This window comes from Colletotrichum tamarilloi, assembly GCF_030869305.1.
Source record: "Colletotrichum tamarilloi strain Tom-12 chromosome Unknown Scaffold_97.1, whole genome shotgun sequence".
In the NCBI taxonomy this organism is placed as follows: domain Eukaryota; kingdom Fungi; phylum Ascomycota; class Sordariomycetes; order Glomerellales; family Glomerellaceae; genus Colletotrichum; species Colletotrichum tamarilloi.
Window position 1 is genome coordinate 34,053 of NW_026849480.1, and position 25,961 is coordinate 60,013.

A 25,961-nucleotide genomic window follows, 5' to 3' on the forward strand; every position below is an offset into this window, starting at 1 on the left:
TTTAACCCTTTTTTATAACATGGCGTCAGGTGTGGAAGGCAGTGCTCAGGAAAACTGCGTTGATATCCTGTGGGTATTCGGGCTTTTCTCTGCCACTTAGGAACTCTGGACAGTTGAACTCTAGACGGTTTTAAATCAATCTCAAATCAAACCTCGAATAAATACGCTTTTGTTTGCGAATCAAAATCTAATAAATGCAGGGGGCCATACGATGAAAGACGATGCACGTTGCTTGCAACAGCTACACGTAGTAGTTAGTTGAATCGCAGAAGAGCATGAGTATTCAATCAAAGATTTTCCATGGGACTTTTGTCCAGAGAAATGAATCCAGGTCACTCAACTTTTGGTTCCAGTGGAAGGGTTGAGCGAAGCCAAGCGCGGGTCAAGCATAGTTGCGACTCACCCGGAATAGGCTCGGCATGGAACGAGCAATGGAGGCATCGCATTGTTCCAATGCTTCACAGGAAATGAAAGACGCTCATTCAAGTGCACAAGCATGGTGGATTACTAAAAGTCCGATGGTTACCAGTATGATTTGTCTGCTTGAAAGGATGGCGTCAGTTTACAAGGGCTAAAGAAGCATTTAAGAAAGTGGTTCAATGGCAAGGCCCTGTTGAGGCACTCTCTAATATAGTCCGTGGCAGTAAATCGAAAATCGTAGAACTATTCTTTCGTCGACCTTGGCAGACGGCCGGTTGCAATCCTGCCGTTTCTGGCACCGTCGAGTTTGAAGGAATTGGCTTGGGAGAAAGGCAATAATGCCCTACATAGAAGTCGCCTTTGACTGGAGATGATGCAGTACTCGGCGTTGAGACATCTTCTCTTCCAAGGATGCGCAACAGAAGATTTGAGAACCCGTTTCTGGTTGTTTCCAAACCACAGACAGCAGCCTTTTCAAGTTGGAACGTTCTGCTCTCAGACTACTTTACCTGCCCAATAGCCTGCATTTGTCAACCATGAAGCATCCAAGCCTCATGGTATTATCACTTGTTAGTCTTCCAAATTCCGACGCATCACCATGGCTCCGCCAGGTATTACAGGTAATTCTTCGCGCAAAAGATCAGCTTCACCGTTACCTAGCAATGAAAATCATCGTTACGAGTTACGCAGCAAGGCAAAGGTAGTTTTCCTATTTCGTCATCGATCCCACGCTTCTAAACATCACTCAACGGGACTTGCTAATTGACTTCCACTTGTTAATTGATTTGTCCCTGGCCACCGAATGAAAAGCTAACATCCTCAAGAAAGCGAAAGTTGGCCAGAAGCTAGGTTTCTTGTAAGTCTCCACGTCGAATGTGTAAAGTGGGCTTATGCTGACAACAAAGTCCTAGATCACTGCCAGCCGAGTTACGCAACATGGTCTATGATCTCACTCTCGTACAAAGACGAATCATCATCAACTGTGATCGTCGCAACATGCGTTTTCGACACCATCGATACCATCCTGTCTCTGGTCCTCTCATACGCACCTGCAAGACAGTTTACGCTGATGCCAGAGCTCTATTGTACTCAGCCACATTCGAGCTTGAGAACATGTATTACCTCGAGAAATGGCTGAGAACCCTCGGTTCAGGAGCTGTCGACATACGAGACATCAGATTGACACGGTCATTCCAAGCATCCTCCGCTCAACGTTACGGAGTTAATATTCCGGTGTGGAACCAGCGAGATTACAGAGCTACCACGCGACAGGTTGCCAAACTCCTCAGTGGCTGCCGACATCTCGAAAATCTGGACTTGGGCTTCTCGTACACTACGAAGTACCAGACGACGCCCCTCATTGAGAACAAAGATAACCCTACGATCTGGCAAAAGGAGGCACGACTTCTTGCCGAAATGGTGTTCCGCGATTTGTTCGTCCTGCTAGTAGCGGCTAAGGCTTCCGGCAAGACAGTGGACCAAGTGGCGAGCTTACCCCAGAACTTTAAGTGTGTCATACTCGGTCCCCTTCCCCGCAAGGTGGGGAATGGCAATCCACAACGAGAAACAGCTTGTCACATGAAGTTATTGATTGCGAAGTACATCGGAAATCGATCACACCCCCGGAAGCCAGATAGCCCAGCTTCTTCGGCATAGTCCATCTGTATCACAGCAACTGGATGCTGGATGAGCATCAACGGCTAATTATGTATTGAATTCATTGGAAAGCGAGTAGACTTCTCACAACTGGCTTGTCCTCAATGATGGTCTGAGATGCACGCGACGAATGCGCAGATAGGGGCGTCACAGGCACCACAAGCATCGCAGGCGAGATGAATCGTGCAGTTGAGCATTTGATAACACCGGGAAACACGGCATCTGCTTGGGCAGCAGATGAAGACTGGCAGCGGATTGGGAAGAAAGTTGAAGGTCAAAAGCATCATAGCTATTGATCCCTGTATTTTACATTAGTTGTTAGCGGGAGGAATGCAATTCGTAAATTGAACATGGCTTTACTTACAAGCAACGCTGAGATATGCGGCTTATTCAGTTTATCAGCCTCGCGCATTCTCCAGGCAGAACATGATTATGCTAGTGATCAGTGATGTGTCAAGTAGGTTTTTGAAGGGGAAACCCAGCCGGAAAAGTAATCAAAGACTGTCATGTCTCTCATTGAAGGAGAGGACGATTTTTGTCATCATGGTGAGCGGCGTCGGCTTGTGGATAGAGAAGACTGAGAATGGACTTATCGCATTGAAGGCGGTCCATATTCGAAATCTCAGGCTCGAGAAAGAAAAGATGGTCAACGGACTGTTCTGCGGACTTCGGAAAGAGATTAGCCTCTTTCAGAGCAAGCTTGGCCATGCCTTTCACCTGGAAACAGTCAGTCGCTCATCAATATGTTCCAATTCAGATATTGCACAACTTTTAGATGCAGGAGACCCATCGAGCCACAGATAATTGCCTAGAGCATAGAAGGGCCTATTGTCACGGATCGAGCATGCCATCATGATCAAACACATCACTCCGAGGCGACGCTTGAAATCAAACAAATCCGCCTTTATCATAGTTTGTTGAAACAATTCCGTGGCGAATGGCGTAGCCGTTTGGCGCATTGGCCAGTATTCTGGCAGGAATTAAGGAATGGTCTCAATAATAGTATGTAATGACTAGCCAGAGGATTAGGATCTGGTGTCTAAATTTGGCATTGTGATAACAAGGAAGAACATGGCTCGACTTCAAACAAAACATACCTCAACACTGGCCACTGATCCCAGCCCAAGTCTCCGAGTAATCTGTAACTGTTTGCGCTAACAAGCATTTCTAATCAACCTCTCGCGCAAAAGTTCAGAATATGTAATTTGAATGCTTATACGAATTTATAGGGTATCAAAATGGAGCTTCTGCTTCTAAATTACAAAGATTGGCATGGCCAAATGACATCGCTTTGTAAAAGTTGTCGTTGCCTCTGAACGATGCCTGGTATCTCGTGATATTCGGCAGGTCGACTTCGGGTTGCTAGCGGGACACGGAGGTACAGGATATAGGCCGCCGTATCGCCTTGCTTGAGTCGATATCGATTATGGCGACCCTTTGTCTATGCCAATGTGACAGGTATCGCTGGTGTCCTGCACCGTGGTTTGATGTGGGATTCACTTAAGGAGCGTTGTACTTGTTGTTTGCGCTGTCTCAATTTCGGTGTTCGCGGTCTTTCGTAATGTTTGTAGTGAGTGCGTGGTTACTGCAACCTAGAGTTGTGTACATTAGTTTCTGCTGTTGACTAACTGGTCCATCATAGAGAAGATTTGGCTTACATTTTCGGTGTCGTTCAGTTGTTCACCGGTGGTTGATCCAGTAAATGAAGCCGCCTACACCAAATATACATGTACCAGCTGTGCACATAAGTCAGCTAAAGTTTCGGTTACAACCACGCAGCTCTGGTGTAAGTCCACCTACCCACTGCCAGTGTCTCTAGAACAGTGTGGTCGACGCTCCTTTTCATTATCTCGTGACCAACTTCCATCATCCCCTCCTGGATGAGTCGCGTATCGAGAACAGGCATGTTGATTAAGTGGGTAGTAGATAAAGAAACGCGATTCCGAGGGACCAGCGATAGAATGCAAATAAGTGCAACTAATCAGAAGGAGACGCGCAACGATCGCCGGGATCAAGAAACTGAACGAGCCTTTCTTTTGCAGACGAACTAAAACAAATTTGTGGTGCTGGGTGCCCATATATCATCAAATTCTAGGTCTCTCCGATCGCGTCGGTCCCACATCACAACCATGCCGGTGCGACGGGGGAGGGCCAGGGTTCGTGGGATAATCACCAGATAATGCCAAGAGATTCGAAGCGCCAACCTGGGTCCGTATGGTCATTCCCACACACGCGGGCTTGGGAATGGGCTCATGTCATCTCATTTCGGTTTCAAAAGGGGGTGCAGCAAATGCGAGAGGATTGCGTTATCACAGTCAGAGGAGATGGTCCCATTGACTAAAAGGTAGTTTCGGGGCCGCCCTTGAACTGGGCTGGTACCGGGCCTTGGGGTCGCATTCTCGTCGAAGAACCCCACCAACTCATCTGTCACCTGGGGTTTGTGGGTTTTTCCAACCTTGATTTACGGATCTACGAACCACTACCGATGACTACTAGACATTTGACCTAACTAGTCTACTCCAATGCGTTGTCGCCTGCACGTCTAAGAAGTTGAAGCCGTTCAGCCAACCATTATTTTGTCATTCATATTTTCCATTACAGCATCTCCTGTCCTTTCCCCCTTCAAGTTTTACCAATAGCACAGCCTCGCACCATTGTCCTGCGACTTTATCGCGATGTGAAGCCCAAGTGAGTCCATTCTGAGGCGAGAACAATGTGGGCCCCCACCGTTTCAGCCTCCTGAAACAAGGAGGATCTACGGAGAGTTGCGTGAACCCCTGCCCAACTGAATGCCGCGTCGGCTCATCTACCCTCTCCGTCCGCCGGCCGGAGCATTTCATTACATTAGACGGCGAGGAGTTCTTCATCGTCCAATGTCAGGAACCAATCCAGCGATCACGTTCCTCGGCTGTGATCTTACGGGCAAGTGGAAACGAGCGCCGCTTCAGCCGCATCGGATTGCTAGACACCACTCGCTCAACTTCGTCCTATTGAAATTTCCGAGTCCGACTGGCTTAAATGCCCACAGCTCAACTGTCCATGAATGGCTCATTGCAATAAAGTTTTTACCTTTTGTAACGCTGCTAGCCAAGCTACAAACCTCACTTGGCAGCCGTGGCTCCCCCGATGTGACAAGCCGCGATGTCTTGGCCAAGCTCTTGGCCTCGTGTCTTCCAGCGCTGCCACGTCGGCACTTACGTGATTTGAGACGACCCAAGAATTTTCGGCCGCAGAAATAATCAACGGCATCTTCTCCAACTAGCAGTACCCACGGTTGTGGGAAGCACTAGTTCAACTTTCGAAGAACAATCGAACACGCTCGGTGGTGATCTTGTCGACCAAGGACTTTTATAAAGTCTTATGCCTAGCCACCCAACGCAGTCTCCTTTCGCCCCTCTATCAGGCCCACACCAATGGAGAGCTCAGACATCAGCGCCACTGTGACGCGAAGGTAGATAACAAGAATACCACCTGTGCATTGGTTCGGTAGCCGGATGATGCAGAGGATACCACACCAACTCTCATCGATGTGCTTCATCATTCAGGGGCTCGCGTTGCAAAAGCCGTGTAAGGAATTCTAACTGATGAACTTACCATCCGTTGTCGAAGCTTTGGTTATGCACAGCCTTCGTCGGCATGTATTGAAGTCGGTTCACGGTAAAATACCTCGGAGCCGGTCATCCAGCTCAATTCTCCAATAAATTCAGCAAGTGGATTGTTTCAGTAGATGTCGGATTGGAAGTCCAATTCGACCGCGGCATACGGCCAACTGCGCAGGGGCCAATTAGGGGCCCTATTTACAATTATTATAACTAGCACAACCTACGGTTAGAACCTCCTTTTTATACTTATATAAAAATTTAAATAGTTTAATTAATCTCTTTATTAACCTATAGTTCGAACTAATTACCCTATAATAAGGATACTAATACTAATTAATAATTAAATTTTATTATTATAAATTAATAAGATATCTTATTATATAAAAAAGACGACTTCTTAATACCGTATAAAATAAAAAATTTATACTAATTAACCTTATAAAAATAAATAAAAAAAAAAAAATTCTTAAATACTATACGGAATTAAATAATTATAGCCCTTTACTACTTATAAGAGGTTAACGTTTATTATGTTAAACTATATTAATTAATAAAACTATTTAAATAATTAGTTTTTTATTATTATTTTAAATAGCTTTTTTATTAAATAACTTTTTTATAGCCGGCTTATAATTAAAAATTAACTAACTAAATTAGTAAAAAGAAATACTTATATAATAACTACTTATTTAATTAATTAGTATAACGGACGAGCTTAATAATATAATATAAAAAGTACTACGTAATTAAAAAAAGGGATTTTTAAATATAAATATTTTTAATAAGTATAATAAGAACTTATATAAGAGTTATTAAGCTAAGAGATCTATAGTATATAAAAAAGCCTAATATTACGAGGATTTTATAAATATAATTTTAAAGTTTACGATTTAAATAATCTTTTTATAACCCCTTTAACTACTTCCTAAGTATTATTTAAAAATATAATATAAAGAACGGTTTAATAAGGGAAAAAAAAATTTAAAAATCTTAATAATATTAAGTTAAGAATATTATAGATCTTAGAAATTAATATAAAAAAAAGGCGGCTACTTTAAAATAGTTTTATAACCTCTTATTAAAGTTATAATTAGCTTAAAAAAGGGTAAAAAGATATAGTTTTAAAAAGAAAAAAGAAATCCTCTAGAGGGCTATTAAAAAGCTCCTTTTTTTTATACTAAGCTCTTAGTACGAGATTACTAATTTTAAAAAATTAACTAAATAATAAAAAGGATTATTAATAAGCGATAATTACTTAATAATAATTAAGCTATAAAAAAAACTACTTAAAAAATATAAAATAGAATATTAAAAAGTTATAAAAAAAAAACCTCTAAAGTAATTAACCCTATTTAATATAAGTAACGAAGTAATAAATATCTTTAATAAGTTTTTTAAGTTTTTAATTTTATAAAAAAAAGAGCTTAATTTTATTAACTATACTTAATAACCTATTTAGCTCTTAATAACCTATCCGGCTCTTTTATAAACTACTTAGTATTTATTTTTAATTATTTTTTTAAAATACTACCTTAAAAAAAATAAGTTAAGAAAAAAAGTAATTTAAAGATTATAAAGAGTACGAGGCTTAAGAAGTTAAAAATATAAAAAATAACGGAAATCGGTAACTAATAAAAATCCTAAAACTAATTATTACGTTTTTTTATAATAATATAAATATCTACTGTTATTATTAAAAAAAGAGCTATTAAAACCTACTTTTTTTATATTAAATAAAAAAGAGGATCTTAATAAGTATAATAGTTAGTAATTTAAAAAAGTAAAAATAACCTTATATTAAGTATTTAAAAATTACGAAACGCTCTATTCGAAGTTAAGATCTAGCTTTAATATTAAAATAAAAATACTATATTAAACCTATTTTTAAGTATATAACGGCCTTTATTAGTAATATTAAATCGACTAAATATATAATAAAAAAAAAAAAAAACTAAGTATAATAATTACTAATAAAGAGGCCTAGATTTATTAAATAAATAGAAATTTAATTTATAAATAAAGTAATAAAAAAAATAATACTTTATTTATAGAAAAAATAAATATTAGTTAAGTAATTATTTTAAAAAAGAGCGTATTAAATTATATAAATAGTATAAAAAGTTAAGAGTAATAAATAATAAAACTAGCCCTCGTTAGTTTAGCTAATTCTTTATTATATATAAAAATAGATCTAGGGGTATAGAACTTAGTAATAATAGCTAAAATAGTAGCTTAGAATATCCGCCCTCCCTAAAAAATTTAAAAAATAAAAAAAATCTTACTCCCTATATTAATAAATTAGATTATAATAAAATTAATAATATTAACTACTTATTCTTCGTACCGTTAGCCTTTAGAGGATATATAAAACTAAATAAATAAAAAATAATAAAAACTTTTAATAAGTAAGCTTTTATTTATAAATAGTAAGGGAAGGTCCCTTAGATAACGGATATAGAAGTAGATAAAAAGACGAATTTAATAATATAAAATTTTATTTTTTTAATATTTAAAAAGAAGATATTACTTTTATTAATATTAAAAAAAAAAGATAATACTAAGTAATTCTAAAAATAGCTAGAGGGGTCCTTTTTATACTACTTAGATTATTTAAATACTAAGCTCGTATAAGTATTTTATATAAATAAAAAGTACGGCCTAGATAATTTTTATAAAATTATTCTAAATATTAAGGTATTATAATAATTAATAAAAGGAAAAGGGTAATTTTAAGTGCTATAAAAAATTATATTAATAATACTTAATATATTAATAGCGGGTATTATAAAAATTAGTTTTAGCCTAAGTAAAAAAATCGTTACCCTAAGTATAATAAAAGTAGAGACGTATTTTAAAATAATAACTTTTTATATTTTACTTATTAATACCCTATTTTTTTTTATATTTAAAAAATATAAATTAACTAGGTATTATATTTAATAATATAAGGAATAAAATTTTTAGTAATAAGTACTTCGAAATAGTTAAGTAACGATAGGGGTACGCGTTTATAAAAATTATTAATAATATAAAGTTAATTAATTACTTAATAAAAAATAAGCTCAAATAACTATATTAAAAATTCGGGTACTTATTAGTTACAAGGCTATATAACTTCTTAAAATAATTAAGTAATAAGGATATTAAAATAGGGGTGCTAGAGTAGTTAATAAAAGTATATTATTAATACTAAATAAATACGCAGAGCCTATGTAGATTTAAATTTAAATTATATAATAAGCTTAACTTTAATTAAGAAATCGTTATTAATATTTTCTATTTAAATAGTTAACTAGTCCTATATATAATTAACGAGGCTATATTATTTTAAGTAGGGTAATTCCTCTAGGATTTATAAGTAAAAATAATATAAATAGCCTTATAAAAAAACTAGATTAATATATACTAAGGACCGCTAAATAGTATTAAAACCGACGCTAATACGAGTTTTAAGTTAATAAAATTTAAAAAAAATATAATAGCTTATAGTATATAACTAAAAATCGTACTTATAAAAGCGTATTATAATATTAAAAAAGTAAAAAGAGTATATTAGTAACTAAAAAAAGCGTTTAAAATTATTAAAAAGAAAAATCTTAATTTTACTAATAATAAATACTTCTAAATAGTACTTAAATACTATAATAATACTATAAGACCTAACGGTTTTGTACTAATACTATTAGTATTTAGAGTATATTTAAAAATAACTTTAGCCTTATTACTATTATTAAATATAAGCTAACGAGCTTAAGTAATTAAAAAAGTAATATAAGTACTATACGAGGTAAGTATAAGAAAGTAAGTTAATAAAGTAATTATTATACGTAATAGGCCCGATATAGGGGCTAATTTAAATATACCTTTAAATTCGAATATATAAGTTTAGTACGAAATTACTTATTAATAGGCTAGGCTATATAAATTAATTTTTATTAACGAGTACTCTTATATAGTTATAAAAAATCGTAACTAGCTACTTAAAATATTAATTACCGTAGTTAGATTATATTATATAAATCTTATTAAAGTAATTTTTAGCTTATAAAAAAAAAAAAAGCTAAGAGAAACTATATAACTAGTAGTAGAAGTATAAAAAATTATCTTTAATAAAATCGTTGTAATAGTATTAATAAATAATAAAAAAGAGGAAATTATTAAAAGGGTACTAATATTACTAGCGAGACGTTATAAAAAACTACGATAATAAGCCTTAACGTAGTAATTTATTACTAATAACGAGATAATTAATACCTTTTATATAATAAAAAAAAAGCTAATTTTAAGCTAGTAATTAAACTACGTAAAAAAAGTATTATTATAACTACTAAAAAGTTATATAAGGGATTAGATCTTATTAAAATAAATACTTTATATAATCGAGGGATTTATTAATTTATTTTTTATAACCCTAAGAAATATAAAAGTCTTTATATATTTAAATTACGAATAGTACGTAAAATTAAAAAAAAAAGAATACCTTAATTATATAAAAAATCTAGATATATAATTTAGGGGTATAGTAACGTTAAAAAAGCGACACTATTTATTTAATTACTTATAGTATAGCGCTATAATTAATAATTAATAATAATATTAATAGTATCGCTATAGAAAAAAGAATATAAAATTTAAAGTTATAATATTACTTAGGCCTATATTTAATCGGCCACAGGGCTTATAAAAAAAATCCTAGCCTACTTATTAGAAAAAATAGTTAGTAAGTACTTAGAAAGCACGATTATTAAAATACTTAAACTATTATATAGGCTCGTAAAATCGGGTACTTATTAATAAACTATATATTACGATTTTTATATTAATTAATTATTAATAATTATATTTACGTATAACCTATACTTATTAGTTTTTAAATAAAAAAATAAATAATTTAAAATTATTAAAATATAGACCGACGATATATTAAGCCTATTTAATATTAACTTTATAAAAAAAGAGGATAAGGAGCTTTAAAAAACGGGCTTTATAATAAAGCTAAAAGAGGTTTTTATAATAAATAATTTATTAACGTTTAATAATAGAATTTTTATAATTAAAAAAAAAACCGTTATTTTTTAATAAAAGGGGTAAAGTAAGAAAATTACCCTCGTTAACTTAAATATAATTAATGTTAAAAAGTAATATAAAGTTAAGCTCGCGCGAGGGGTATATATTATAAGTATATATTAGCTTAAAATAATTTTTAATTATATTAAAATAATATAGGCTATAGAGCTAAATAAATAAAACGTTAAAATACTTAATAAGCGGCTTAAGTAATAATAAATAAATCTTAATTAAGGCCTCGTTTATTACTTAATTAACCTTATTATTAATAAACTCTACGTTTTTATTAATAAGTTATTTATAAATAATAACGACTTTATTTTGTAATTAAAATATATTATTATCCTAAGTAACGAGAGTATAAATAGGAATAAATTTACTATATATAATAATATAATTTACTACTTATTAATTAAAAATAAGTAAGTAATAAAAAATATCCTAGTATTAAAAGTTTATAATATAGTTAATAGCGTTAACTTTACTTATACGATTTTAATAATATTAAAAATGATTATTAATTAATTTAACTTTTTATTAATCTTAATAGTTATTTATACTAATTCTTATTTACTATATAAATACCTCGTTAAATTAGGAATAATAAAAAAAAAGAAGCTTATAATTAATATTATAGCCCTTAGGTAATTATATAAAAGATATAAGATCTTCGAGATATATTAAATTAATAAGAATAATAACCTCGCTAACGTTTTTATAAAAATAATACTTAATAAGGAGTTAGAGTAATTCGTAAGTAATAAAAAAATTAATATATAAATAAAGGGATAGGTTATATAAAAAGAGTAAAGAAAAGGGGGAAAAGGAGACGACTTAATAAACGGGCCCGAGGTTAAATTATACCTTTAATTATAGTAAGTAAATTAATAAAAAAAAAAAAAAGTTAGTATTAAATTAGAAATTTAGTTCGATTATAGTATATAGTTAATTATATAGGGGCTAATTAGGGGCCCTATTTATAATTATTATAATTAGTATAACTTATAGTTAGAACTTCTTTTTTATATTTATATAAAAATTTAGATAGTTTAATTAATCTTTTTATTAACCTACGGTTCGAACTAACTACTTTGTAATAGGGATACTAATAGTAGAATTAATAATAAGGCTTTAGGTTCCTAATTATGTTTTATTAATAGCAAGTAGCAATAGAGCTATTATTTTCTAATTCTCTTAGGGTAAGCGATATCACTATAGTATTACAAGGCTGAGGTTGCGAGATGGATTTTGCGGCTATTTAATATCTAGAACTGAAAGGAAAAACATTAACGCTTAGATTGCCATAAACGCGACGTACTGTGGTACTAATCTCGAAGGTCGAATCTCGCCGCATATCGCGAAACGTAAGGTAGGTATTGATCCAAATGGGTAAAGTAACTTCATCTTGAGGTTCTTAGGAAATCGCCACAATGCATAAGCTCATGCTGTCCTGGTATACCTCATGCGTTCATAATGTCTCGGCAATGGGAATATTGGATTAAATTTTCGTTCAGAACTTAGCCAAAGGACATTCTTCTCACTGAAGAGCTCATGCATAAGGGCACACTCGTGAAGTGAATGACGAAGCAGAACCCCCGCCCCCGAGCCAAATCATAGGACCTAGATACGTTGACTTAAGGTAGTTTAAAGCGCACTACTGACCTCTATCAAGTCAGAGCAACCATGAATAAGACTTGCCGATACCAATGCGGATCCAATTCTGAGTCGGGCGAGCCGGAGGAAGATCTTAGAACGATCCTAATCGTTCCCTAGCAGAGGTTTTCCGAAGCTCAAGCGAGAAACATTGAGCATTCAAACCAACGAATATATCGCCAGGTGGGATATGTCAGATCTAAGGTAGGTGATGTACCACATGCCCACGGGCAAGTAGGTCAACCAGGATAAGATGTCAACAATATGGAAGGAAACTGATAGAGGAGTTGTAATTGAATCCTTTTCAGTCAGGTTAGTGAACTCCCGAGAAGTCTGATGTTGCCTTTTGTTCTACTTCGTTACGGGAACTTCATCGCAAGCCCCCTTTCAAGAGACTATTAACGAATGCTTCTGCCGTACTTACTCGGAGTAGTAAAAAGCTGACATACTCATTAACGAATTACACTAGAATTAAACAGACTGGGAGCAAAGCGCGTATAGAATGAAGAATGTAGAAGGAGGACTGTACTTCAGACAGACAGTTGAATCGCACTTGAAAACACACATTCAGACAGACTTTGCTCATTTTACTCGTCTAGATTGCCATTCGGCTTTTTCTATGTGCTGTGCTCCTTGATGTATCCCCTGACAACCTCCCGCAAGTCACTTTGGGGAAGTTCCAGAATCTTGTTTGACTTATCTTCCTCCTTGATAGTGTGGCCGGGTACGTCGCCAAACCAGTACTTTTGCAAAAGCTCTTTAAAGGGGAAACGCCCCCCAGCTTTGAGCTTCTCCTTGCCCTCCTTCTCTGCCTTATCGGCAGTCTTATGCTCGACCGTGAACTTTAACCCCGTCTCCTCCTTAAAGAGCTTGTGGAGCTGGTTCTGTGTGACTTCGAATTCGATAATGTTAATATCGTAATAGCTTTAACTATCCATAGCTTTACTATATATTACGTAACCTCGATTATATAATTACTAAGGCCTACTTCGCTTATACCCTCTATATTAAAGCGAGCTTTAAGCCTATTTCTTATTTTTAATAAATAACTATTCTTTTTATATATATTAATACCCCTATAATAACTTTACGATAATTATAAGCTTAGTTCTAACTTAAATCCTTATATTTTTATTAAAAAGTTATTTTTTAGGAACTACGGTTTATTATATCCTTTTTTATAATATTATTTAACCCCTATTATAATTATTAAGCTTAATCCTAAATAAATTAATATTTTTTAAAAAGACTACTAATATTCCTAAATAAAAGCTTAATTATTAACGAGATTAACTAAAATAATACTTTGTTCTATAAGTTAAGGCCTAGTTAAAAGACGTTTAAAACTTTTTAAACCTAAATAACTATACTTTTTTATTAAATCTATTACTCTTTATAAAGTCTATTTTTTTAATTAAAAAGTACGTTAAAATACGAAATATTATTTAAAATTAAGTATATAAAACGGCCTTAATTAAATACTAATAAAGATTTAAGGAGTTTATTTAATAATAAGCTAAATAATTAAAAAGCGAAATTATAATTAAATCTTTAATTAAAAATTATTAAATTAAATAACTAGTTACTCTAATAAAACCGAAGGCTATAATAACGAACTAAGTACGTCTTATTAAAAAATATACTTTTTTTATTTAATAAACCGTATTTAAAACGATCTCTTATTTTTAAAAAAAGAGATTATATAAATTAATAAATTATTAAATCTCTTTTATAATTACTTAAGAAATTTTAAAAAATATAAAAAAAGAATTTATTAATTTTTTAAATTACTCCTTTTATATTATAATTTAGGTTTTTAAATAAAAGTACGTACTAAGTAACTCTAGTTCGTTTATAATTATAAAAAAGGAATTTAATATAATTATAAATAGGGCGAACTCTAGCGTTAATTTATTAACCTAAATTAAAAACTTTTTTTTAGTTTATTATTAAGTAATATAACTTAAGCTACTTAAAGTCTAAAGTACCCTTATTTTAAAAGCTTTTTTTTATATAACTATATATTATTTTACCCTAAACTAATTTAATTAAGAGTTTATTAATATTATTAAACTAAAATAAAAAAGAGAAGTAATCTTTAATATAGGGTATTATACTAAGATCTTTAATAACTTATTATATAAAAAAATAGTATATAATAAAAATTATAAATAAACCCTTATAATATTCGTAATATTAATAAATTATTTAAATTCCCCTAAGTAGAACGAAGTAACTCTTAACTCGTTTATTAACTATTTTTATAAAGGGTCCTATTATTAAAAACTAATAAACTATATAAAAATAGAGCTTATTTTAATAAATAAAATAAAATAAAAACATATTTAGCTAAGTAATAATAAAACTTAAAAAATAATTTCCTATTTAAACTAAGAAAAGTATATAAACCTCTATATTAACCTCGCTTAAAAAAGCTAGATCTATATAAAACCCCCTCTTAAATAAAATAATAATAACCGAAGTTATTTTAAAAAAAATAATTAAAATTAATAAGCTAAATAATAAAAAGAACTTTAAAAAGACTTACCTTTTAAATATTATAATTATAATTATTAATATTAGTCTATTTTCTAAACTAAATATAGAAAATAATAAAAATAATAATCTTATTATCTTTTTTATTCCCTTTATTAACTTATACCTCCTTTTTAAAAATATAGTTATAAATAATTATAATACTATTTACTTTATTAATAACTAATCGCTTTTAAAACTAGATTTTATTTAATAAAATAATAGTTTAGAGAATATAGACTTTAAAACGGTATTTTATTTTATTATTACTAGGGGAACGAGGATTATATAGAATATTTTTATAGGACTAAAGGGGCCTAGGATAGAGTACCTTACCCTTTATAATATTAATTTTATTAAAAACTTCTATATAAACGTCGTATTAAAAGCTCTTTTTTAAAAAACGGGTATTTAGTATTTAGGTTTTAATTATACCCTTCGGTTTAGTAGTAAATCTAAGAACGTTATTATTAAGTAGCTTAAAAAAAAGGTTAATTTAGTTTTTTTAAAATATAAGCCCTATTTATCTTATTCTCTACTTAAAAATTAGTCTTTATTTATTAATATAATTTTAATACGTAGCGTATAGTACTTACGTTTTTTATATTAATTAAGGAATAATTAATTAAATATAACTTAGTTTTAATACTTTAAATCTAAATATCTTATATTAATAGTACTTAAAAAGCTTATCTTAGCTACTTAAGAAGTAAAAATTAAAAAACTAAGCTATTTAAAATATTAATACTATATAACTATTTATATAAAATAGGTTATTTTATAACGTACCTTAGAACAAAAAATAACCCGACCTTATTATAAAATCTTATAGGACCTCTTTAACTACTTACTAACTTATAAATAAAATAAGTAGTTAATACTAATTAAAAACGAATATTTAAATAGGATCTTTATCTTTTTATAAGTTATAAAAACTTATAATATAGTATTTAGGGTTTTATATTTTTTTAAATAATAAATACGTATATAAAAAAGCATAGCTATTTATAAAATTTAATAAGATATAAAATATATAATAATTATAATTAATAATAAAACTCGTTTTTAAATATAAATATAAAAACTAAGAATAGACTTAGAAACTACTCCTCTATATATAAAAAAACTAAATAGAGAAGGGGAACGAGCTAGTTAAAAAATTATTAATAAAGCGATTAATATAATATTAATAACTAGCTTATTAAACGAACTCTAAATAAAAACTATATTAATTATAACTTACTTATATAATATTAGCCCTAAGTAACGTACTAACTAGTTATTATTAATTTAAACTAAAAAATTTAGTTTACTTATTATTTTAAATAATAATAATTAATAAATATATTAAAACTTATTTATAATCTACGTCCTTATTAAAAATAAACGTATATATATAACTATAGAGCGTATTTTTTTAAAAAGAATTATAAAAAAAGAATTAATAAAAAACGTTTTAAAATAAAGTAGAGGGGATATATCGGGTACTTTATAAATTACGTAACGAACGCCTATAATTTATATAAAATCTAAATCCCCTTACTTTTAGAAATTATTATTATTTAAAATATAATATTTAATAAAATAGCTTTTTATTTAAAAAATAATATTAAAACCGTAATTTATTTATTTAAGTTAAGGGCCGTAGTAAATAAGATTTAATAGCCATTTATAATAATTAAACTTAAGTTCTAATTACTTAGAATTATAAATAAAAAAGAGGTTATATTAATTAATAATAAAAAGTAGCTATTATTACTTATACTCGTTTTATAAAAAGTAAATAAGGCTATAAATAAGCTTAGTTTATTTTTAAATAAATAAAGTAAATAACTACTTATCCTTAAACTAACCTTAAATTTTAAAAATCCGGAGTTAAAAACGAACCTTATTTAGTTAATTAAGTTAATAAGCGAGGTTATAAAAGAAATCGATCCTTTTATTAAGAAAATTAAAAATATAATATATATATAAATAAAAATAAAGACTTCTTAGAGCTTTTATAAAAAGGATTTTTTTATTTAATTAGACTTTAATAAACTCCTTTAATAAGCAAGTTTATATTAAAAAATAAGAATAATAAACGACCTAGTTAATAACTTTAATATAATTAATATATATAGCTAAGAAGAGGATAAGTATATTAAATAAAATTAGAAATTAAAAAACTAATTTTTAAAAATATTTATTTAAAACCCGAGTTAATAAAAGCAATTTAAGTAATATTCTTTTTATATTTAAGTAAAAAAAGACTAAGACTCCTTTTTTAATACGTATATACTTAATTAATAAAAAGTAGTTAATAAAGTAACTTAGGGATATTAGATATTATATTATTATATTTATATTATAATTAGTAAAACGAAGTACGTTTTATTAACTATAATCTAATTTAACTAAATTTATATAAATTAATTAATTACTTTTCTAAAAAAGTAAAAGAATATTCTTAAAATACTAGAACTTTTAAAAAGTTAATTTATAGAGGTAGTATAGTTAGAAATTTAGAAATTAAAAAAATAAATACTTAAAAAGTAGTTAATAAGGCGTTAGTTATTTCTAAACTAATACTTTTTAAATAGGTATTTAATTATAAACTTAACAATAATAATTATTTTAATTATTATAAAGCGAGAATTTATATTAAGGGGGATTTTTAAAAACGATACTCCCTAAAAAAGACTTATATAATAACGCTAATTATTAAAATATTTAAAATAGTTATAACTATTACTACTTAATTTAATTTAAAAATTTATTAATATAATATTATAAACGCTTTTTTAAATATAATTAAGAAACTAAGTAACCCCCCTATTATTTATAAATTTCTAAATAGCTTTTATAAACTAAGAATATATATAAAACTCGAGCGGGCCCTATATAGTACTTATAACGTTCCGCTATTATAATACGAAGAGCTAGTATTAACTTTTAAAAATTTAAGTTTTTTATTTATAAATAAGGACTTATACCTATTTTAAGACTTTATTAAAAAGGTCTTAGTTTTTTTTTATATAAATAATATCTTCGTTCTTTATTATAAAAACTACGTTTACGAGGCTAGTTAAGTAACTAAGGGACTTAAAAAGAAATATAAAATAAAAAACTAAGGGCTAGTTTCGTAGTATTTTAAAATAAAAATTGTTTATAATTAACTAAATAAAAAAATTTACTTAGCTTATAATTAGTATTTTAAAAAAGTAGTTAAGAAGTTCGATTTTACTAATTTTACTATTCTTATAACCCTATTATTAATAGTTTTAATTAAAAAAAACTTAGGGATTATATTTCTAAACAAAACTAAGTTTTTTTAAAAAAAGGTTAGTTTAATATTATATATAATAATTATAATTCGGCCTAACGTTACTTTTATATACGCTCTACTTTTTTAGTTCTTAATAAACCTATTTTATTAATATTATTTTATTATAAATTAGGTTATACAATACCTTTTTTATATATAATACTTAGTAATATATTTTAAGATCTTAGGGAGTAACTAAGTATTATTAATTATAAGCAACGCTTTATTTATAAATAATAAAAAGACCTAAAAATCTTTATAAAGTTTTATAATCTCCCTTTTTAATAACCTCGTTTAATAAAAAGTAGCTCGTTAAAATATAATAATTACGTTAATTATAAAGGCTAAACTATTAAGCTTAAAATATATAGCTAAGGAAATACTCGTTTTTAAATACTTTTTTAAAAATATTTTACTCGAGCTTAGTAATATATAAAAAGTATATTATGATAATTATTAAATAATTAAACTCGTAATAAAAAAAGAGGAACGTATTTTAACTTACTTACGCTACGTTAATATTTAAAATATATAGTTATAATAAAAGTATATAAAAAGCATATTTTAAGTAGTTTATATATTAATAAATAAAATACTAACTAATAGTTTTATAAAAAACCTTTTTAAAATAAAGTTTAAGTACTTCGTATTACTTTTAAATATAAAAAATATATAAGAAATAATTATATTAAATAAGGGGATATTTAAAAAGTAATAAAACGGCCTAGAGGGCCCGGTTTTTAATTAAAAAACGTAGTTTATAGCTAAGGAGTATAAAGTTATTTTAATAACCTTATTAAGTTATTTAAAAAGAGGCTATTTATTTAAAAAAAATAAGTACGAATTTATTTAAAAAAGATTTAAACGCGGGCTATATATTTAAAAAAATATATAAACTAATAAAAATATTAATTCCGATTTAAATATTATTTATTTTTATAAGCGAAGTAGTTAATATTATTATATTTTTAATAAGTTCTTTTAATAACGCTTCTAATATAAAGAGAGCGCTTATAAACGCCTTTTTTATTAAAACTTTATTTATATAAACCCCCTTATTTTTATTTTTATTTAAAAAATTATTATACTTAAGGGCCTTACGTAACACTACTATTATATAAGTTAGGGATTATATATTAAATTATAAATAATAAATAAAACGAGAATAGTTAAGAACTTATTTTATAAAATATAAGTAGTTTTATACTTATAACTATAGCTACCGCTACTTATTTTATTAATACTTATTTAAAATATAAGAACTTTATACTTAGGTCCTATATATACTTTTTAAAAATAGGGGTATAACTTATTTTTTTATAAGTTTAGTAGCGTTAATATTTATTATTAATACGCGAACTTAAAAAGTACGTATTATCCGAACGGTTACTAAGGGCGCTTTTAATATACTTAAAGTATTCGTAACTAAACGGAGGAAGTAAAAGTACTAATTTATATTAAACTTTAATATTAAAAATAGTACTAAAAAGGTTTATTATTAAAAATTAGTTTTATAAATAACGATAAATAAAAAAATATTATGTATATAATTAATTATTTTATATTTTTTAAAAAGAGGTAAGGGAGGGGGTTATAAACTTATTTTATTATTCTAATCCCCCTAAAAAAAGTTTTTTTTTTTTTTTATTTAAAAAAAAGTAAAAAAAGAGGCTATAAACCCTCTTTATTTATATTATCCTCTTAAAAAATAAAAACTTCTTTTTAACTTTTAAAAAGGAATAAAAAAGGGGGCTATAAACCCTCCTCGCTTTTATTATTTTTTTAAATAACTTATTTAGTTATAAAGCCGTTACTTATTAAATAAAATAATTAAATTAATATTAAATAAACGAGGCTATATTATTAATTAAAAAATAAAATAAAAAAATATTACTTATCCTTTATAAGCTCGTTATTAGGGCTAAAAAAGCTATTATTTTTTTTAAAGCTATAACTTTATATTTACGCTTCTTAACCTCTCGCACTATAATAATATAAATATAGTTTTTAACTATTTATTTTAATAATATTTAAATAAAAACAATATTATTAATAAAAATCTTTTTTTAATAATATATATATATAAAAATATAAATATAGAGGTAAAAAGTAAGGGTATATACGTATAATAGTAATATAAGTATAGGTTAAAAAGGAAAAAAAAGTTAGTACTATGGGTAGCGGTAAGAAATTTATATATTTATTATTCTTAATTTATAAGTTAATTATTTAGCTAATAAAAGGCCGTCTCTTAATTATACTTTTTATTAATAATATAGCTTTAAAATTACTTATAATAACGAATATAGAAGTTAATTTATAGCTAATTTACCTCTTATTTATAACTTTATACATAAACCGATTTATTTTATAATTCTTTTTATAAATAAATTCTTATATATTAATATTTAGTTTTTTATTTTTAATAAACCTATTTATAATAATATAAGTAATTAAACACGCTTTTTTTAAACGTATATTTATTTAGGGGGGTATATTATAATAATTTTAACTATTTATAGCTTTATTATATATTATATAACTTTAATTATATAATTACTAAGGCCTATTTTACTTATACCCTCTATATTAGAGCGAGCTTTGAGCCTATTTTTTATTTTTAATAAATAACCGTTCTCTTTATATACGTCGATACCCCTATAGTGACTCTACGACAGTTAATGTACTTGTTAGCGGTTTCGGCGGGGTGTTGCAGCACCGCGATAATGCCCTTAGCGAGGAAAGCAAGCGACGTCGCCGAGACCTTTTGGTTTCCGGAGTCGAAGATTGTGATGCTCTTGTTCTCGAGTGAAATACCGTAGATTCCTCGGGTGATGCTCTGTTAGGAAGTGGTTAATTACACTTTCAGAGATTCAGACAATTTGATCTGTCGATGGCGAGGACTTACCCAGTCGAAGAAAAGACTTGTTCCAATACCAGTCCAGGTGAAGCTTGGGTTAGCCTCCGCTTTCTCGATCAAATAGTCGACAGCGGCCGTTTTGGACTTGAGCCAGTCGCCAAGGATCTCGCCCTCCAAGGTGCGCGTGTTGAGGCCATACTCGGACGGGATGAAGCGCTTCACACCGGCAGCGATAGCCGCATCGATGAGCGGGTCTTGTGAACCAGGGACGATGACAGCGACAGTGGAGATGGCAGAGATGACGGCATCCTGACCTGCGAAGGCGGCCGTGAGGGACTCAACAGACGACAGGTCTGCCTTGCGGACGGCGACGCCAGATGGGAATGTTGCGGTGGAAGCTTCGCGGGAGATAGCCGTTACTTCAAATCCCTTTTCCAGGAGGGCTTTGACGACTCGCAGACCAACGAGGCCGGATGCCTAGATTCAGTTGTGAGCTTCGGTCTCATTTCGCTGTGTTGTCGAATCACTACTTACACCAACGACGGCAACTGTTTTGATGGACATTTTGAATAGTATTTGATATTGATCGACGAATAGAGCGCAACAGAAACCCGAGAGAGCGAAGACTTCGCATGCAAGGCACCAGATCTAGCTATTTATACGTGAAGATAGAACTTACAAACAAGGGGATTTCTGCCCCTCCAACCCCTCCATCCCCGTCATGAACTCTAAGGTTTGCGCCATCTGGCATGCCGGTTCTGGTTCCGCGGAGTGCAACCCTACGCGGGGGCTCTATATTCAAGCTTCCCCGAACACAAAAAATAGTGACACTTTCGCAGCGATACCCACGCAGTTGCCCTTGCATCATTTTAGATCGACGATATGCCGCTGGTGGCCCTGGCAGAGCCTGGCAAGGTGGCATGAGACCCCATATAGTCCTTGTTTATGGGTCGAAGCCCGGGTGTCCTTGCCGGGTAGCAATGGCGAGTCAGGGCACCCGGCTCCCACTTTGTGCAACCTGTTATCTAGACGGCTCCCACTCCTCACTTTCCACCGTCCATTAATACGGAGTAGGTACTTGAATAACTTGGCACACACTTCCATAGCCCTCGGTTTCTCCAGGCGGTTCCTTCGCCATCGGGACTGGCCGTCTGCGGTACCTGACGGCAGCACCGTGACAGGGGGTTTCCGACATTCCGCACCTGGATATGCTTGAAGATAAACTGCCGCAGCTGCGAGCCGAACATGGGTCACGGCTGCGGCCCGGAAAGAGATTTAGCTCCGTGGAGTCCATTGCTACTGTGACGTAGCTGGCAGTCGCACTGCCGGCCCATCTCACGAGATCTTTCGTCTCTTCAACTTGACAGCTTTGAGAACAGGACTCAATTGGGCTTGAGCCACCTATATCAAAAAGTGGCAATCTCGTCGTCTAAGAACCCCATGACCAAATCACATTACTCGTAGATCAGGTATCGGAAATGAGTGATGATATCTCTGTATAACTTTTTACATGTAACTAATCATATGTACAACACAGCCAAGGAGGCATCTCAAACCGCCTTGTTCAGCTTCCAGCCACCAGCAAACCCGCGCGAAATGCAAATCGTGACACCGCTAGCCGCAAGGCAACATCCCGACCAGATCCAACCGCTCAAGTATCCATGCGACCTGGACAGCGCACCAGCAATGGGCGATCCGAACAGGAGTGCCACCGACATGACAGTAAATGCCATGCCAAATCTGGTGCCCATGTAACTTTTGTCAGCTGTAAGCTTGACGAACGTAGTCGGCTGCAAGCCGAAGAATGTTCCGCTGAAGAAGCCGTACACCACAGTGACGGCAATGAGTGAAGCCTGGCTGTTCGTCGCCGCGAAGCAGAAGGCGGCAATCGACATGACGAAGACGGCGCTAGCAATCATGTTCATGATGCCAATGTAGGGTGCAAAGAAGTTGGGGATGATGCGCCCAACAATAGAAGCGCCGTTGAGCATCGAGAGGAGGTAGAGCGCGACATTCTCGCTGGCCATGTGGTTCTCGAGGGCGTAGCTCTGCACATAGACGTACGGCGTGTACATGCCCAGGAAGAGCAGACAGCAGGCGCCGAGGAAGAGAAGGAACGGGAGGTCGTGAAAGACGGACTTGTCGACGAGCGGTCGCCGCTTGAGAGGGATCTTGAGCTTCGATGTCTTGATGACGAGGTTGGCTACGCCGAGCGTCACAAGCGCGATGAGCGCGAAGACGAGGACTGTCCATCGGAAGCCGATCTTAGGTTGGATTGCTCGGAACATTGCTGGTAGGACGAGACTGCGCACAATGTTAGTCGACTCTAGACTCTAGGCTCTCGCTCAAAGCGACACTTACCCGCCAACACCGCTACCGTTGGCCGCGATGCCATTGGCAAGCGCGAGCCTAGTAGAGAACCATTGCGATGGGAGTGCGACGCCTAGCGTAGACAGACATCCGGTTCCCAGGCCGATGATGAGACCCTGGCAGAGTAGGAACTGCCACAGGTTCTGGCAGAAGGCTTGGAGGATAAGCCCGATCAGCACCAGGATGGATCCTACCACCAGCAGGTATCGTGAGTAGCCCAGGTCGTAAATTGGGCCGATGATGAAACCCAAGAAGACCATCAGGAAGTTCTGCAGGGAACCAATTGTCGAGATCTCAAAGGCAGTGTTGTTTTTCAGGAGATCAGACTGGTAGTAGGCCTGAAAGGCGCCGAAGCTCGAGATGAGACCTGGAACGATACCCGGTCAGCGAACCACATTCCAAGAGGAGGTTGTCCCATGTTGGCGTTGCCGCTGCAACATCTCACGATGGTTGCATCGCGTAAAACGCGAGTCTAAAGATCGATCTTGCTTACCCCATGTGTTAAAGTAGATGAAGAAAGACCCAAGGATGTGGAGCCATGCTTGCAAACCACCGTCTGGAGGTCCAGCAGGGGTTGTTGTTGACTTCTCTGCAGTAGGCGATGCTTGAGACGATGATGTCGGAGGGCTGTCGTTACTGCTTGTGTTGTCTGTCGCAATAACGGAGGTATCTATCGCGGCTTCGCGTGTGCTGGCGTCCTTCTCCTGGTCCCTTGGACTCTCATTCGAAGTTGAAGCCATTGTCGACTGAGCAAATCATCCGAACCCAGATCCGTCCTATGTTAGCGGCTCAGGGCGGGATGCCAAAGTCTATCCCGGCTTCAAATGATCAGAAAGATTGCGATAACCGCCTTATCAGTGCGCCAATGTGACAAAGTAGAGAACGAAAGAAAGTTTAAGTGATTGAAAGGGGGTGTGTGAGTTAGCATCAATTGGACAATGCAGGGTCTCAGTCGAGAAACGCGGTTCGGCAGTAGGCAAAATACTCCCGAGCCACGTCTTCTTACGCTCATCTAAGCAAAAAATTGCGTTGTCAAAGGCCCCTTTTTTCATGGGTTGTGGGGAAATTTTTTGCCTTGGAATTTTTCTTCTTATTCAATCGACTGACAAGATGAGCCGATGGTCTTGTATTGATTCAACCCACTTCCCTGTTCTCAATGCAACCCTTTATTGTTGATGTGATCGGGTCCCCCGACAGTACCCGCTCCGCACCGCGGCACCTGCAGGAGATCACATCTACAATATTAGATGTGGCGCCTCGGTATGGCATCGGAACAAAACCGTCTTAAATTCTTCCTTGGGAATGGATAATCTTCAAGTTAACAACAGATGCCCTAGGTGTTAGGTTCTACCAAACTTGCACTCCGTATTAATCAATAGCATCGCTTGACACGGCATCTATGAGACTCAATTCACTCCTCCCATCTTCTCTCAGATGGATGGCCAAAAAGATTGAGAACGTGCTGGCGAAAGCGAGACCTCGGCCGGTGCCCGGGAAGGATCATCAGAGGTGCGGAATTCAAACCGGCGACAGCGCCAGTTTAGGCAGGCTAGCTCACTGATCTGCCGCGCGCGTCGGGTCGCCACTGGGGCAGAGTCCAGGGTTATGCTGGCCAGAATGCAACGGGTTTGACAACCTGCCAAAATGGGCTGACAACCCATCCACAGATCCAGCGGGATAGTTTTGCCCATTTCGGGTCAGAAACTGGGGCCGGATCTGACCATGTTTCGGCCGATCTCCATTGACCGTTGGTCGTGCGTTTTCGGCACTGACCGTTGACTGCTCGAGATTGTCGTAACCAAATTGAGATGGTATTGAAGAAATGACGTACGGTCATCACTATCCGTCGTGTTGTTTAGGTTCAAAGTAACCATGGTTGCCATGGAAGCTGGGCCGAACAACACCTTTTCTGAAAGTGCTCTGCTCAGCCCTGCACTATCGTCATTTAGGGGAGGAGGGACTGGTATTGGCTGTTCTGACTAGGGTGTCTATTGCACGGACGCGACAACCCGAGGGTTCATGTTAACAAGGGCGAGCACTTCACGCGCCCATTCCAAGAGCTCAATCTTGCGCACTATAACAAGAACTGGCGGCAATATTTAACGATCGCAACGGCTATCCACCATCCTCATATCTTGATATGTCACAATGCAAGCGTATCATCAGATTTGCCGGAAACTCTTGTTTAGTGGCGCCACGCATAGAATGCAGATTGACCGGGCACTTCGAGAGGAATCTTGATGGAATGAATTCGGTCTAGAATAATTAATCCCCAAAATTCCTCGCCAGTGAGATAATGAGCGCAAAGCGACCTGTCATCGTTCATGGTCGAGAAGCTTCTAGAATTCTCAACCTCATTGTGCTTACGCCCTAAGCTTGATCTGGATCCTATGGCAACTACACTCTCCTTGGCGACAAGGTTCCGCGACCTGAAATACCTCGTGTTGCTACTAGAAAGGAATGTTCCAGTAGAAAGAGACAGGATTTACGC

At 33.0% G+C, this 25,961-nt stretch overlaps 4 protein-coding genes across 4 annotated transcripts; 1 reads left to right on the forward strand and 3 right to left on the reverse strand.

The window, feature by feature from the left end:
• Positions 1-1,018: 1,018 nt before the first annotated feature.
• CTAM01_13491 (uncharacterized protein) lies at positions 1,019-2,076 on the forward strand (the record flags this gene model as incomplete). The annotated part of the gene is made up of 3 exons (XM_060529494.1): positions 1,019-1,136; positions 1,249-1,276; positions 1,332-2,076. 3 exons carry the CDS (start codon positions 1,019-1,021, stop codon positions 2,074-2,076), a joined length of 891 nt encoding a protein of 296 aa, XP_060375916.1.
• A 1,680-nt stretch (positions 2,077-3,756) lies between these two features.
• On the reverse strand, positions 3,757-3,982 carry CTAM01_13492 (uncharacterized protein; the record flags this gene model as incomplete). Its single annotated transcript, XM_060529495.1, has 2 exons — positions 3,757-3,812; positions 3,877-3,982. The coding sequence occupies 2 exons, from the start codon at positions 3,980-3,982 to the stop codon at positions 3,757-3,759; spliced, it is 162 nt and encodes a 53-aa protein (XP_060375917.1).
• A 16,817-nt stretch (positions 3,983-20,799) lies between these two features.
• CTAM01_13493 (isoflavone reductase) lies at positions 20,800-21,664 on the reverse strand (the record flags this gene model as incomplete). The annotated part of the gene is made up of 4 exons (XM_060529496.1): positions 20,800-20,806; positions 20,928-21,079; positions 21,149-21,577; positions 21,635-21,664. The coding sequence occupies 4 exons, from the start codon at positions 21,662-21,664 to the stop codon at positions 20,800-20,802; spliced, it is 618 nt and encodes a 205-aa protein (XP_060375918.1).
• A 986-nt stretch (positions 21,665-22,650) lies between these two features.
• Positions 22,651-24,210, reverse strand: CTAM01_13494 (major facilitator superfamily transporter; the record flags this gene model as incomplete). The annotated part of the gene is made up of 3 exons (XM_060529497.1): positions 22,651-23,404; positions 23,462-23,837; positions 23,964-24,210. The coding sequence occupies 3 exons, from the start codon at positions 24,208-24,210 to the stop codon at positions 22,651-22,653; spliced, it is 1,377 nt and encodes a 458-aa protein (XP_060375919.1).
• Positions 24,211-25,961: the final 1,751 nt, after the last annotated feature.